Source organism: Uranotaenia lowii, chromosome 2 (assembly GCF_029784155.1).
Source record: "Uranotaenia lowii strain MFRU-FL chromosome 2, ASM2978415v1, whole genome shotgun sequence".
Taxonomy (NCBI): Eukaryota; Metazoa; Arthropoda; class Insecta; order Diptera; family Culicidae; genus Uranotaenia; species Uranotaenia lowii.
Genome location: NC_073692.1, coordinates 116,286,160 through 116,300,726, shown reverse-complemented (window position 1 = coordinate 116,300,726; position 14,567 = coordinate 116,286,160). Strand labels below are relative to the sequence as shown.

The following is a 14,567-nucleotide window of genomic DNA, read 5'->3' as shown; positions in this document are numbered from 1 at the left end:
CTCACCAAATAAGTTGTCATCGAGATGATACATTTCTTACTGATTCCGATGAGGTTTTGATGCTGGAACCTATTGCTATCGAGACTTCTAAAGCCGAATTGACTCTACTCATAGCTTTCCGGTGTATAAAATATCCCTGAGATTCTTCCATTTGCTACAGCGCACTTCACAATTATGTTCACCTTCGTAGTTGAAATCAGCTGGTTTCAGTATTCGATTGAGCCTGTTTCATACTATTTTCTTTCTTCTGGAATAACTTTAATCACGGAACTCAAACTTTGAAGTTTTATAAGGAAGTTATACACCCTCTAAAAAGTATTTCGAATGAAAACATGCAGTCTACAAAATTATTAAAAAACTTATTACTTTATTTCCCCTTAATTTCGTCGATCACCTTAACCGGAGCGACCTTGGCTGGCCAACACTCGATACTGTTGACGTCGCCATTGTCGTCGGCACGCTGCTGTTGCTGCTGCTCGTTGGGATCACCCAGTGCCGGATACTGAATTTCGTCATAGATGTGCTCCATGCTGTACTTCCTGGCCTGCGTTCCATCCAACTTCACTACTCCGTTGATGACGGGAAATTGGAATGGCGAAACCGATGAGTTGTTGATTGGAACATCGTAGTGTTCTGGAAGGGAAAAAAGGAGAAGGTTAGGGAGAACATTGGTTTAGATAGAGGGCAGGAAGAAACAAACCAATTTGCGCGTTCAGAGCATTCCTTTGGTTTTTCGCCTTCACCCTGGTGTAGATTACGTGAGGTGGTTCAGGAAGAGGTTCGAGAACTCTAGGGCTATCTGGTCCTTTGGTTATAACCGTTTTGCAATGTAGTGCGGGTAGCTGTTTTTGCCTTTGAACTTCGATCGCCCGACGATTTATTTTCTTCATGTACGCTACTACTGATAGAAGTAAACCTAGCGTAAGGAGCAAACAGGATATAGTTATTACGGCCTGTTTATGGTTCACTTCCTGTTCCTTTTCATCGTAGTCTTTGTCATCGACGAATTCGATCAGATCGGATCGTTCTTCTGATTCTACAAATACAAATTCACTCGGTTCACTCGACGATGTTATGTTCTCCGCATCAGATTGAGAGCTTACATCTTCTACTGAGGTATTGATGAAAGTTATTTCGTATTTGGTTGTTGTTGCCAATATTTCGTAAATTGTTGAATCATTGATCAATGTGGCTTCTGTGGTCGTTGTCAAATTTTCCAAAGGTACAAAACTTACACTGACATTCGAAGGAATGTATTCTTGGAAGGATTGCGCGTAAGTCGCGTTGTTTGGAATCGATGTGGTCGTTGAAGTTGTTGAAGGGGAGACAGGCTCAGTTTCAATTTTGATCCACTGTTCCGCAGATATTCTCTCCGTGCTTTCACCGGAAGTGATGTTTTCCACGATTCGAGTAATGTTTTCAAACATAACCTGACTATGATCAGCCAGACATTTACCCGAAATGTGATGACATCTTGAAGTGTTGCAGTGGCACTTGCTCTTGCACATAGTTCCAAAATGACCTGCGGGACATGGCGATTCACAACTGGAAGAAGTTAAAAATAGAAATGAGTCGAACATTTCGCCATCGAAAAAAAAACACTATCAAAAACTCAACTGATTACCAATCCAGCCATCCGAACATCGACAGTGACCTGTTTTGCCATCGCACAGGGAATGGTTCTGGCAGTGACATCGATGCTTACAGTTTTCGCCCCAAGTTCCGTTGCGACATCCTGTAATAAAATTTGAACAATTGTTATCCCGAAATAAAACATAAGTAAATTGGAAGGAACATAAAATACACTACACCAGACGACAACGATAGAACGATCAACCTAAAAAACTCACGTTGCGTACAATGTTTTCCGGTAAATCCGGCCTCACAGCTGCATTGGTTGGGTGCTTCGCAAGTGCCGCGGCCACAACCGCCGCGGCAAATCGGGCGACAATTCAGCCGGATGGTGGAGTTTTTCGGTGGGGAGCTGATCCCTTCAAAGGTAACCGTCTCTTCCAATCGTTCCTCGAAGCCCTCGCAGCAGAATTCTATTCGACGAGTTTTGGTAACGTTCTGAAATAAAAAAAAATCAGTTATAGATATCTTATGAAAAAGATCAGTTACGTTTTTTTAGTAAGTTTTTTTTGTTCTTGTTTTTCATATATTTTTCAAACGCTTTATTCGATGTTATTTTTACTCTACAGCAACTAAATCAATTCATTCTTGAGCGGAGTATACATTACTTTACCTTCAAGTCACGTCCCAAATTTATGAGTCTATTCAACACCTCAACGATTGGAAAGGGGAAGATTGCGTCAAGTTGATGCCCCTTTTTTCTACTCCAACCGATTTTATGTCATGTTAGTTCTGAGTGGATCATTAATTGAATAATCTATGCGGGCATATTGGTTGTATTATGATGTAATATACAATTACCAACAATCGGGACATGTTTAAGTAGCTAAATGAATGAGTTATCAAAATCGTAAGCATGTGTTTCCATAAACAAGCTGACTGATTCTTTTATTTTTAAATTAAGCTCCAACATGGTTCAGCATAAGTTAATTTCGAACATTTTTCAATCACTAGTTTCGAGCGGTAAGATTTTATTGGGAAAATGCTAAATCTCAAGTTAGCAATTATTCTTGGAATTCATAGAAATTGCACTGTACATATTTAAAAAATTATTAAGGAACATGCCACTGACTCGATCTTTATTTTTAATTGATTGGAAATTGATTTTCAAAAATTCAATTTTGACAATTTTGACAATTTTGACAATTTTGACAATTTTGACAATTTTGACAATTTTGAATACATGACAATTTTGACAATTTTGACAATTTAGACAATTTTGACAATTTGACAATTTTGACAATTTTGACAATTTTGACAATTTTGACAATTTTGACAATTTTGACAATTTTGACAATTTGACAATTTTGACAATTTTGACAATTTTGACAATTTTGACAATTTTGACAATTTTGACAATTTTGACAATTTTGACAATTTTGACAATTTTGACAATTTTGACAATTTTGACAATTTTGACAATTTTGACAATTTTGACAATTTTGACAATTTTGACAATTTTGACAATTTTGACAATTTTGACAATTTTGACAATTTTGACAATTTTGACAATTTTGACAATTTTGACAATTTTGACAATTTTGACAATTTTGACAATTTGACAATTTTGACAATTTTGACAATTTTGACAATTTTGACAATTTTGACAATTTTGACAATTTTGACAATTTTGACAATTTTGACAATTTTGACAATTTTGACAATTTTGACAATTTTGACAATTTTGACAATTTTGACAATTTGACAATTTTGACAATTTTGACAATTTTGACAATTTTGACAATTTTGACAATTTTGACAATTTTGACAATTTTGACAATTTTGACAATTTTGACAATTTTGACAATTTTGACAATTTTGACAATTTTGACAATTTTGACAATTTTGACAATTTTGACAATTTTGACAATTTTGACAATTTTGACAATTTTGACAATTTTGACAATTTTGACAATTTTGACAATTTTGACAATTTTGACAATTTTGACAATTTTGACAATTTTGACAATTTTGACAATTTTGACAATTTTGACAATTTTGACAATTTTGACAATTTTGACAATTTTGACAATTTTGACAATTTTGACAATTTTGACAATTTTGACAATTTTGACAATTTTGACAATTTTGACAATTTTGACAATTTTGACAATTTGACAATTTTGACAATTTTGACAATTTTGACAATTTTGACAATTTGACAATTTTGACAATTTTGACAATTTTGACAATTTTGACAATTTTGACAATTTTGACAATTTTGACAATTTTGACAATTTTGACAATTTTAACAATTTTGACAATTTTGACAATTTTGACAATTTTGACAATTTTGACAATTTTGACAATTTTGACAATTTTGACAATTTTGACAATTTTGACAATTTTGACAATTTTGACAATTTTGACAATTTTGACAATTTTGACAATTTTGACAATTTTGACAATTTTGACAATTTTGACAATTTTGACAATTTTGACAATTTTGACAATTTTGACAATTTTGACAATTTTGACAATTTTGACAATTTTGACAATTTTGACAATTTTGACAATTTTGACAATTTTGACAATTTTGACAATCTTGACAATTTTGACAATTTTGACAATTTTGTCAATTTTGACAATTTTGACAATTTTGACAATTTTGACAATTTTGACAATTTTGACAATTTGACAATTTTGACAATTTTGACAATTTTGACAATTTTGACAATTTTGACAATTTTGACAATTTTGACAATTTTGACAATTTTGACAATTTTGACAATTTTGACAATTTTGACAATTTTGACAATTTTGACAATTTTGACAATTTGACAATTTTGACAATTTTGACAATTTTGACAATTTTGACAATTTTGACAATTTTGACAATTTTGACAATTTTGACAATTTTGACAATTTTGACAATTTTGACAATTTTGACAATTTTGACAATTTTGACAATTTGACAATTTTGACAATTTTGACAATTTTTGACAATTTTGACAATTTTGACAATTTTGACAATTTTGACAATTTTGACAATTTTGACAATTTTGACAATTTTGACAATTTTGACAATTTTGACAATTTTGACAATTTTGACAATTTTGACAATTTTGACAATTTTGACAATTTTGACAATTTTGACAATTTTGACAATTTTGACAATTTTGACAATTTTGACAATTTTGACAATTTTGACAATTTTGACAATTTTGACAATTTTGACAATTTTGACAATTTTGACAATTTTGACAATTTTGACAATTTTGACAATTTTGACAATTTTGACAATTTTGACAATTTTGACAATTTTGACAATTTTGACAATTTTGACAATTTTGACAATTTTGACAATTTTGACAATTTTGACAATTTTGACAATTTTGACAATTTTGACAATTTTGACAATTTTGACAATTTTGACAATTTGACAATTTTGACAATTTTGACAATTTTGACAATTTTGACAATTTTGACAATTTTGACAATTTTGACAATTTTGACAATTTTGACAATTTTGACAATTTTGACAATTTTGACAATTTTGACAATTTTGACAATTTTGACAATTTTGACAATTTTGACAATTTTGACAATTTTGACAATTTTGACAATTTTGACAATTTTGACAATTTTGACAATTTTGACAATTTTGACAATTTTGACAATTTTGACAATTTTGACAATTTTGACAATTTTGACAATTTTGACAATTTTGACAATTTTGACAATTTTGACAATTTGACAATTTTGACAATTTTGACAATTTTGACAATTTTGACAATTTTGACAATTTGACAATTTTGACAATTTTGACAATTTTGACAATTTTGACAATTTTGACAGTTTTGACAATTTTGACAATTTTGACAATTTTGACAATTTTGACAATTTTGACAATTTGACAATTTTGAAAATTTTGACAATTTTGACAATTTTGACAATCTTGACAATTTTGACAATTTTGACAATTTGACAATTTTGACAATTTTGACAATTTTGACAATTTTGACAATTTTGACAATTTTGACAATTTTGACAATTTTGACAATTTTGACAATTTTGACAATTTTGACAATTTTGACAATTTTGACAATTTTGACAATTTTGACAATTTTGACAATTTTGACAATTTTGACAATTTTGACAATTTTGACAATTTTGACAATTTTGACAATTTTGACAATTTTGACAATTTTGACAATTTTGACAATTTTGACAATTTTGACAATTTTGACAATTTTGACAATTTTGACAATTTTGACAATTTTGACAATTTTGACAATTTTGACAATTTTGACAATTTTGACAATTTTGACAATTTTGACAATTTTGACAATTTTGACAATTTTGACAATTTTGACAATTTTGACAATTTTGACAATTTTGACAATTTTGACAATTTTGACAATTTTGACAATTTTGACAATTTTGACAATTTTGACAATTTTGACAATTTTGACAATTTTGACAATTTTGACAATTTTGACAATTTTGACAATTTCAAGAATTTAGACAATTTAACATAACAGAAAGTTTCGCTGTTTTTCTTTCTGTTTTCCAGTTTTTCTGTTAGGCTGTTTTTCTGATTTTCTGTTTTTCTGTTTCTGTTTTTCTGTTTTTCTGTTTTTTTTTTCTGTTTTTCTGTTTTTCTGTTTTTCTGTTTTTCTGTTTTTCTGTGTTTTCTGTTTTTCTGTTTTTCTGTTTTTCTGTTTTCTGTTTTTCTGTTTTCTGTTTTTCTGTTTTTCTGTTTTTCTGTTTTTCTGTTTTTCTGTTTTTCTGTTTTTCTGTTTTTCTGTTTTGTTTTCTGTTTTTCTGTTTTCTGTTTTTCTGTTTTTCTGTTTTTCTGTTTTTCTGTTTTTCTGTTTTTCTGTTTTTCTGTTTTCTGTTTTTCTGTTTTTCTGTTTTTCTGTTTTTCTGTTTTCTGTTTTTCTGTTTTCTGTTTTTCTGTTTTTCTGTTTTTCTGTTTTCTTTCTGTTTTCTGTTTTCTGTTTTTCTGTTTTTCTGTTTTTCTACGTCGTTTTTCTTACGTCTGATACATTCAAAATTGATTAATTTTGTAAAAAACATTTTAAAGTGGCTACAAAAGTTTTATTGGAATCTGAATTTTTCGGCAATCAGTCAACTTAAATAGCAAAGATTGTTATTTATTTTAGATCCAGCGATTCGATCCTTATAGGAACATCATCAAGGACTGCATTTTTTTAATATGTTAACACAGTTTTATAAATCAGTTCACTTATAACAAAAATTGCTTATTGCTTATCGAAAAATGGTCAACAGAGAGAAATAACGTCAGAAATATTCACTCTTCCCAGGCAAACCTTCCGTATGCTTCAAAGTAATTTGAATACGGGGGTTCATTACCAAAAAGCAAACAGATCATCTACTGGGACATTAAATTGGCCATAAAATTTATACATGGCGATGCGCCCATAACGCCCTCTTCCAGTGCCAGGGAAGGAGGAATAACATCTGAAGAAGGGGTACCCCATATCCGGCTTTTGTTTTTGAGGTTTGTTTCACGTACTAACATAGAATGAACGATTCATATGCATATTGCGATCGCACCCGCCCTAAGCTCTTCCTTGTGTCATTTTCCCGCAATCATAATGTGGTCGTTTTTGGTCGTTTATGATTAAATTTGGTAGGTAACTATCTCGGTTGGTCACTACAATCTGACCAGGTCGACGAATTTTAAAAAGAAGAAACAAAATTTATGCTTTGATGCTTTTTGCCATTCTAGTTTGGGCACTGTTTGTGTTTTTTTTCTCTTGGTTTTGTTTGTTTATTGCAAAGCGTCTGATTAAGATTTATCTTTGCCAACTCTAGAATGCTAAGTAAAACGCAAACAACCGAGGAAGTGCTTGAAAATTGAAAGTGTTGGTTTTTATATTCAAATAGATTCCCCGTTAAAAAACAACCACAATCAGCGGAAGGCGCACACTTGCCGTGGTTGTTCTGGAGAAGTGCTAGAAATCACAAAGTTATTTTGATAAATGATTTGGGTGCGATATACCTAAGTAATGGATCACAATATTTGTCTGCATCGTGTTTTGGAACCAACCCCGAGTATTTCGTTTCAGTTGAGGATAACTCGTTTGTTGAACTACTTATTGTAGCATTACATACAATCATTGCGATTTACGTATTAAAATAAAATGTGAATATTTTTGCCTTTTTGTTAGAAAATAATTATAAACCATTTGACAGTACATATAACGAAACTTAAAGATTGTTTTTTCCATTTCTCCTCTGGAGTTGAATAGAAAACATTCTGCTCAGCAACTGTTATTTAAAAGAATGCATGAACGTTTCAGCGACTCATAAAGATTACATGTTATTGATATTTTACGGCTTGACGGTTGATCGTTAGAAGTGAATTGTTAATTGAATGCATAATAAAATTAAATCTTGAAATGTTTGATTGAAATTCATAAGGTCAAATCGATGGGAACTGCGAACAGCGATTTATTTTATTGCTTGCGATGCTGTCAGTAAATTATTGTGATTCAGTACATAGGCAGATATGTATAACTCAAGTATTATTTGTTTTTAACTCTTAAAAGGGGCATGACTTTTTTAAAATGAGAATAGCTGTTATTGATTCAATGAAATAATATCATTTTAATTCGAATAACACAACTGAACAGGTTTGAAGTCGTTTTTCTGAGTATTATACAAGTTATGGCCCATCGAAGTTGAAAAATAATTTCTGAAATTCTCATTTTATTTCAATACGATTTTGCAAATTTCTTCCAAATCTTGAGGAAGGTATTTTAATTGATTGAGATCAAACAGGTTGTAAGAATTTGAAAATCTGAAGAAATAATAGCGATTTTCCAAAAACTTAAAAAAAATAAGATTTTTGCCTTTTTTCCCCATACTTTTTTAGATATTTCACACATACATTGAAAAACCATATCTAAAATACCATAGACTTATTTCTATTTTTCTGTTAAATATTTTTTTACTACTCAATTACTCATTACTCAAAAATATCCACGCCTTTCAAGATATTTGGATGTTGATTAGTGTTGTTCTAAAAAAACACTGTGCATTAAAGGTTTAAGCATTTATAAAACACTTTGCAAAATAACAAACTCAAATACCAAAAAAAATCTCAAAATTGTCTGAAATTCTGGGGATTCAGGCTTCAAATGATAGATTAGGATGCAAAATTAAAATATTCATATGACGGATGATAAGAAAGAGTGCATTACAATTGTGTGGGGTTAGAATTTAAAATGAAATATATGAGAAATTTGTTAGTAATCGTTTAACATCATTCCTTTTCCAAGAAGCAATACGTGAACGATTTTTAACTAGGTTGATATTTTATTTAAGTTTTGCGCATTTCTTTTTCCAAGAAATTCTATGCGGGCCCGTGTGAAGGACCCGTTCATAAGGGGGTTTTTTGAAATTCAAATTTTGCTAGAACTAATAAAAATACCAAAAATACACAAAGATATGAAAATTGATTTCTAAAACCATTTTCTCATTCCTGGCACACAAACTCAAAGCACAAAATGAATCATATTGAAAGTTTCAAAACAATACTATTTCCAGTAACTCATTAATATATCATTCAAAGTTATGTTCCTTATTGTGAACTAAGAATTTTCTTTAAAATAAATTTACAAAAATCTTAAACACAAATTTGACATCAATCATCACCAACAAACGAATGCAACTGAAAATTTCGAATGAATCCAGAATTTGAAGCTTCGGCATATACACATTTAATATTAAATATGGCAAGACACATTAAATATGACACCAGATTAAAAAACAATAATCCGATCAGGTTAGATATTAACGCTGGTTAAAAAATTTTTAACAAAATTTCAATAACACAAGGCTACAAAAGTTCAAATTTTTCCGAATTTCACAGAATTAAAGAGTTTATTTTGCCTAATTTTGAAGAGCTGAGTCTTCATCTATCAGCATTTGTTTTCGAGATATCTTTTGAAAAAAAGGTTAGAATTCATTAAATAAATCTGTACACTTTTGGCAAAACTGTAGAACATTAGAAATATTATGAAAGCATTAATTTTTGACTATTGATAAACTTTCCCGACGACCACGAGTAATTATGAATAAGGTGAAAAAAGTAACTGAAGTTTTCAGTTTGTAAATTTGCCAAAAAAGTTGTTAAATGAGCTGAAATTTTTCATATGAATTACTCAAACACTTTCATGGATGATGTTATGAATAGTTCTATTATTGTCGATTTATATTTAAAAACAATGGAGAATTTATATTTTTTAATGCTTTGTATCCTATTTTTAAATGCTTGATTTGGTAGAATTTGGTGTCCCGAACTCCGATCTTTCGTAAAATTTTATTTATACACTCCAGCTTTGTTGATTCCGAATCTGTCTATGAATCTTTGATACTTCTTTAAATTTAGAAATAATATTTTGATGATAATGATTAATAATCTAAACAAATGAAATTCTCCAGTTTTTCAAAATTTGGAAAGATATCATTAAAAGTACTCCTGATTTTGCTGAAAAAAGTTAAAAAAGGTTTAGTTTTATTTAACAATTTTATAGAGTCTGCAAAACATTTTGATGTTTGCTTTAAAAAATATCTAAAATTCGATTTGGTCTAAAACTTCTATAAACATTCTCTTAAGTTCTCATATGGCTCAGAATGAGAAAATCTAGCAAAAAGAAAACATTTTCACTTTTTTCGGCAAATAAATTGCGGTTTTGGGAAAAATTAAAAACCTATTTAAAACTTATATTTTAAAACTTTTGTTATGTTTTAATGTTTTGTCAAAAAAGATCAGAAATTTTTTTAATGATTATAACTTATTTTTAAAATTTATTTCAAAAACAAAAGTTAATAGAAAAAAAAATCATTGCATATTTGGATTCAGGGCATCCAGAGTAATCAAAAGAATTTTTTAAATTATTAGCACCTCGGAAAAATGTGGTTTTGCGTAATTTGTCAAACCCCTTTGGAATGTGGAGTTGAGCATTTAAATAAAAGAACAAGAAACAAAAAAATGAGATTGAAATTGGTTTCTTGAAGAATATTTGATATCAGCATAAAATATGTAATGATATAAACGATGTTTTACAGTCTAAGTGAGTAAGGGATACTAGGTTTTATTTTGCTTATTTTTGTAGTAAGCACTTTTCACAAAGCTACTCAGATCTTGATAATAACTTCTAAATAAAAACCTATTCTTAAGACGAGGTAGTGTTTTGGCGTGTCAAAACCCATAACCCCCCCCCCCCCCCCGTTCGCACGGCCTTGATGTATTTATTTAGGTATAAATCAACGGATCACATATTGATCCTAATAATATTTAGAAATAACACATGGGAAACAAATTAATAGTACTTAACTACAATATAACCTAAATATAAATCTTGACTCAGAACTGTTAACAAAATCTCGAAAACTCTTCTCAGGAGGATGAAAAAAGTAGACACTTCTTGCCATACAAGACCATTTGTCCCGCATCGTCCCGTAAATTTAAAATGGTAACAATTTGTCTAAATATTATTTTTTATTGGTTCATTCAAAATGCAATTTCAGAGTCCGGACTTTGGGTTTTGTTTAAATAGAATATCCGAATTTATTTTCAAGTTATTGTTGAGATTTAGATTAAGAACTTTTTTAATTTTGTTCCAGGTCTAATAGATTTTGTATTTTTTTTTTATCTAACCCAAACACATACAGGATCTCAATGAAACATGATGTTTCCTCGAAGAGATTCCTTTTTTCTTAACTCTAAGCGTACATCTTTCGAGGATATGGATGGCTAGCATCTTACAAATGCTAAAACCACCAACCCACCGAAAGTGTACTGTGTATGCCGTGACCGGGATTCGATCTCACACCCCCTGGCTTAGAAGACTTGGAGGCTGTCCTCTACGCCACGGGTGGCGGCGATTTCAAATTTTATTTTGATGATCCAGATTCAAAGTGTCGTATTCATATCAATAATTGAAACATATAAAAGTGTACTGAAATTCAGTTTCCGATTAATCTTTCAACAACAAGGAAAGTTTCTGATTTATAATAAGGTTTCAGAAATGAGCATTTTTGTTGTACATTTATATGAGTAAATAGATTATAATTAATAGTTCAATTAATCAGTTTCGCAATTCGAAATTAACCCTTTAATGCATGACTTTTTTTAAATAAGAATTGCAGCTATTGATTCAGTGAAATAATAACATTTTAATTCGAATAACAAAATTCAACAGGTTTGATGTCGTTATTTTAAGTATTTTGAAAGTTATGGCCCATCAAAGTTGAAAAATATTTTATGAAATTCTTAGTTAATTTCAATATGATTTCGCTAATTTCTTCAAAACCTTATTTGTACGTCTCGGTGGTCGAGTGGTAAGACGATAATCGCTAGCCCACTGATGGCATGGGTTCGATTCCCATCTCGGTACTGGGTGTTCAATGTTAATCTTAAGTTGTCCACGTCATTTATTCAGTCTGTAAAGCCTAAATCGGCTAAGACGGTGTTTGTCTTTTAATTGGGTGCAGGAAGGTGTTTGTGATTGATTGAGATTAAAAAATTTGTTAGAATTTGCAAATCTGAAGAAATAACAGCGATTTTCCAAAAACTACTTTTTTCAAAAAAATTAATATATTTGATTTTTGCAATTTTTCCACATACTTTGTTTGATATCTCATACATACATTTAAACACCGTTATCAAAATACCATGAGCTGATCTCTAATCTGTAGAATAATTTTTGTCAATACATCACTCAAAAATATTCACGCGTTTTCGAGATATTTGGATTTTGATTAATGTTGTTTTAAAACAACACTATGCATTAAAGGGTTAATAATCAGAGCTTTCGAACACAAAATAGTTATAAAGAGTCAAATAACTAGATCCATAACTGCCAGTTTTGATTCATAAATATTTATGATTTGGTTATTCGGTGTCACATTAAAAAATTAAAACTGTTTTCTTTACAAAAACATTTTCTTTGATTAATTCGAACGTTCATAGAGCTTGGTTTAATTGAGTTTCGATTTATTTTTTTTTTCATTTTATTTTTACCATAATTTTGAATTTTGCATAAATGAAAATATTATACTTTGAGTAAAACATTTGTTTGTCGAAAGAAATGAAACGACTTCTTTGAGTAATTTAACATAGGCACACATAGTTTTTAATCTTAAATTGGAGATAGTAAATTCTTGCGTTGGATTGCAATCGTTCAGTTTTTTCCAGTTTCTGTTTTTTTTTCGAAATTCAATATTTACTTTTTTTTAAATTAATTCAACAGTCAATTCAAAATGTGTTTTTTTTTCTGTAAGTGTAAATTTAAAAAAAAATAAACTACAAACCTGTTTTACGAAGACTTCTTTAAGTTCTGGTCGGTAAGATGTACATCGAGGAGGTATTTCCAGGCACCATTCTCTGGTAAGTATTTGTATAGTTTCATTCCGAGGAACGGTTTCTAGTTCTGTAAAACTAGGGAGAGATAAGCATTATTTATTATACATATAAATTCCTAGAAATTATGTTGAAATTGAGGAAATGGAAACGTGAACATAAGTAGGAATCAACAGTTCGGCATATTGATTAATGATGAGCGAAACAAGGTCAATGCTGTTATGCTATTGGAACACCTGGCTCCATAATATTCATCGATAGCCAATTAAATTCGGCTCATAAAAAAACGGCACCACAATCACTTTATTATTCCTCATCCAACATTGTGTTTACAGCTGCAATAGCCATAGCCATGTATTGAGCCGCCAAAAGAACGACGAGACATAATTTATCAACCAACGATTGTCGTTCAAAAAGTGCACAGCGCGGTACCCTGGTGTGCTAATTTCTTTCTTCAATACTGAGAACTAAATACATTGATTGTTTGTGTTTCAGGCGTTTGTTTAGTCTAATCAGTGACAATGACTGACTAAATTGCAGAAAAAAAAGAGATCTGAGAATACAAATAGGCCTCCCTATTGAAAATTTCTTAAAAGTTGCTCTGAAAAATGTTAAAACTGGGAGATCCTCTTAACAAATTGATTATTTTTAAAAAAATGTTGTTAAGTTTTACCAAGAGAAATTTTATAATGTTTTTGTATTCAATGCAAATGTTCCTTTCCATAATCAGGGTGAATAGGGTTGGTCTTGTAAGGCATCCTAATAATGAGAAAATCCCTGATTTACAGTCAATCGCCTTAAGTTGCGCAATATTCGTAAGACTTCAAAGATTGCCAATCAACAGACCTACCTTTCATATCGAATGCATATATGATCGTCACTGGAACCAATATCGGTGGCCATTAATCGATGGACCAAAAGCAGCACAATCCACCAGCCAATTGTTCGCCATCGTTTTGCACTCGCGAAAAAACTACTAGTGGTAAGAAATGACATTCGTATCATGCTGCTGGCTTAACGGTTGATGACTACCTATACAAGTTGAATGGACATTTCTTCTTTGTTGATCAATCGATTGGGTATTGCGGCTGCACCCAGTAATGAAGCAATTACTTCTTTGATTGATTTGCTTTGTTTTTCTTCTTTTTGTTTTTGACCAAAGTTAGGAAATTTTATCCCTTTTAAAAGCTATTTTATTCTTTTTACCGTTGAGTACTATTTTTAGACTATCAAATAACACTAGTCTAGGAACATAATCTGTTATCTATTCTTATATCACTTTCACCTTACGCGCCGTCCGTACGTTACCGAGATTAAATTGAAACTCAACTGAAAAGATGAGACCCAACGGAACCCTTCCTCGGATTATGCGGATCAATCTGGAGTGCGGAATTGAATTTGATTCCGCGATACTTACTCACATACAAACATAGAAGTACATGTACATATGTACATAAACATCGTCGCCAAGTGCCTTGATCTTGCAAAATATGCTCGATTTGCTCAGAAGTCAAGTGTCGTCGTCAGCTGCGTACGGATGCTCCGCGATTCATATTTGCTGTCGCTCTGTCAGAGGTCATTATCAGAATCGAAC

At 30.7% G+C, this 14,567-nt stretch overlaps 1 protein-coding gene across 1 annotated transcript; it reads right to left on the bottom strand.

Moving 5' to 3' along the window:
• Positions 1-367: 367 nt before the first annotated feature.
• Positions 368-14,329, bottom strand: LOC129741795 (laminin subunit gamma-1-like). Its single transcript, XM_055733583.1, has 6 exons — positions 13,824-14,329; positions 12,925-13,051; positions 1,851-2,070; positions 1,618-1,735; positions 701-1,545; positions 368-633 (listed from the first exon to the last, which is right to left on the bottom strand). Exons 1-6 carry the CDS (start codon positions 13,976-13,978, stop codon positions 368-370), a joined length of 1,731 nt encoding a protein of 576 aa, XP_055589558.1. The 5' UTR covers positions 13,979-14,329.
• Positions 14,330-14,567: the final 238 nt, after the last annotated feature.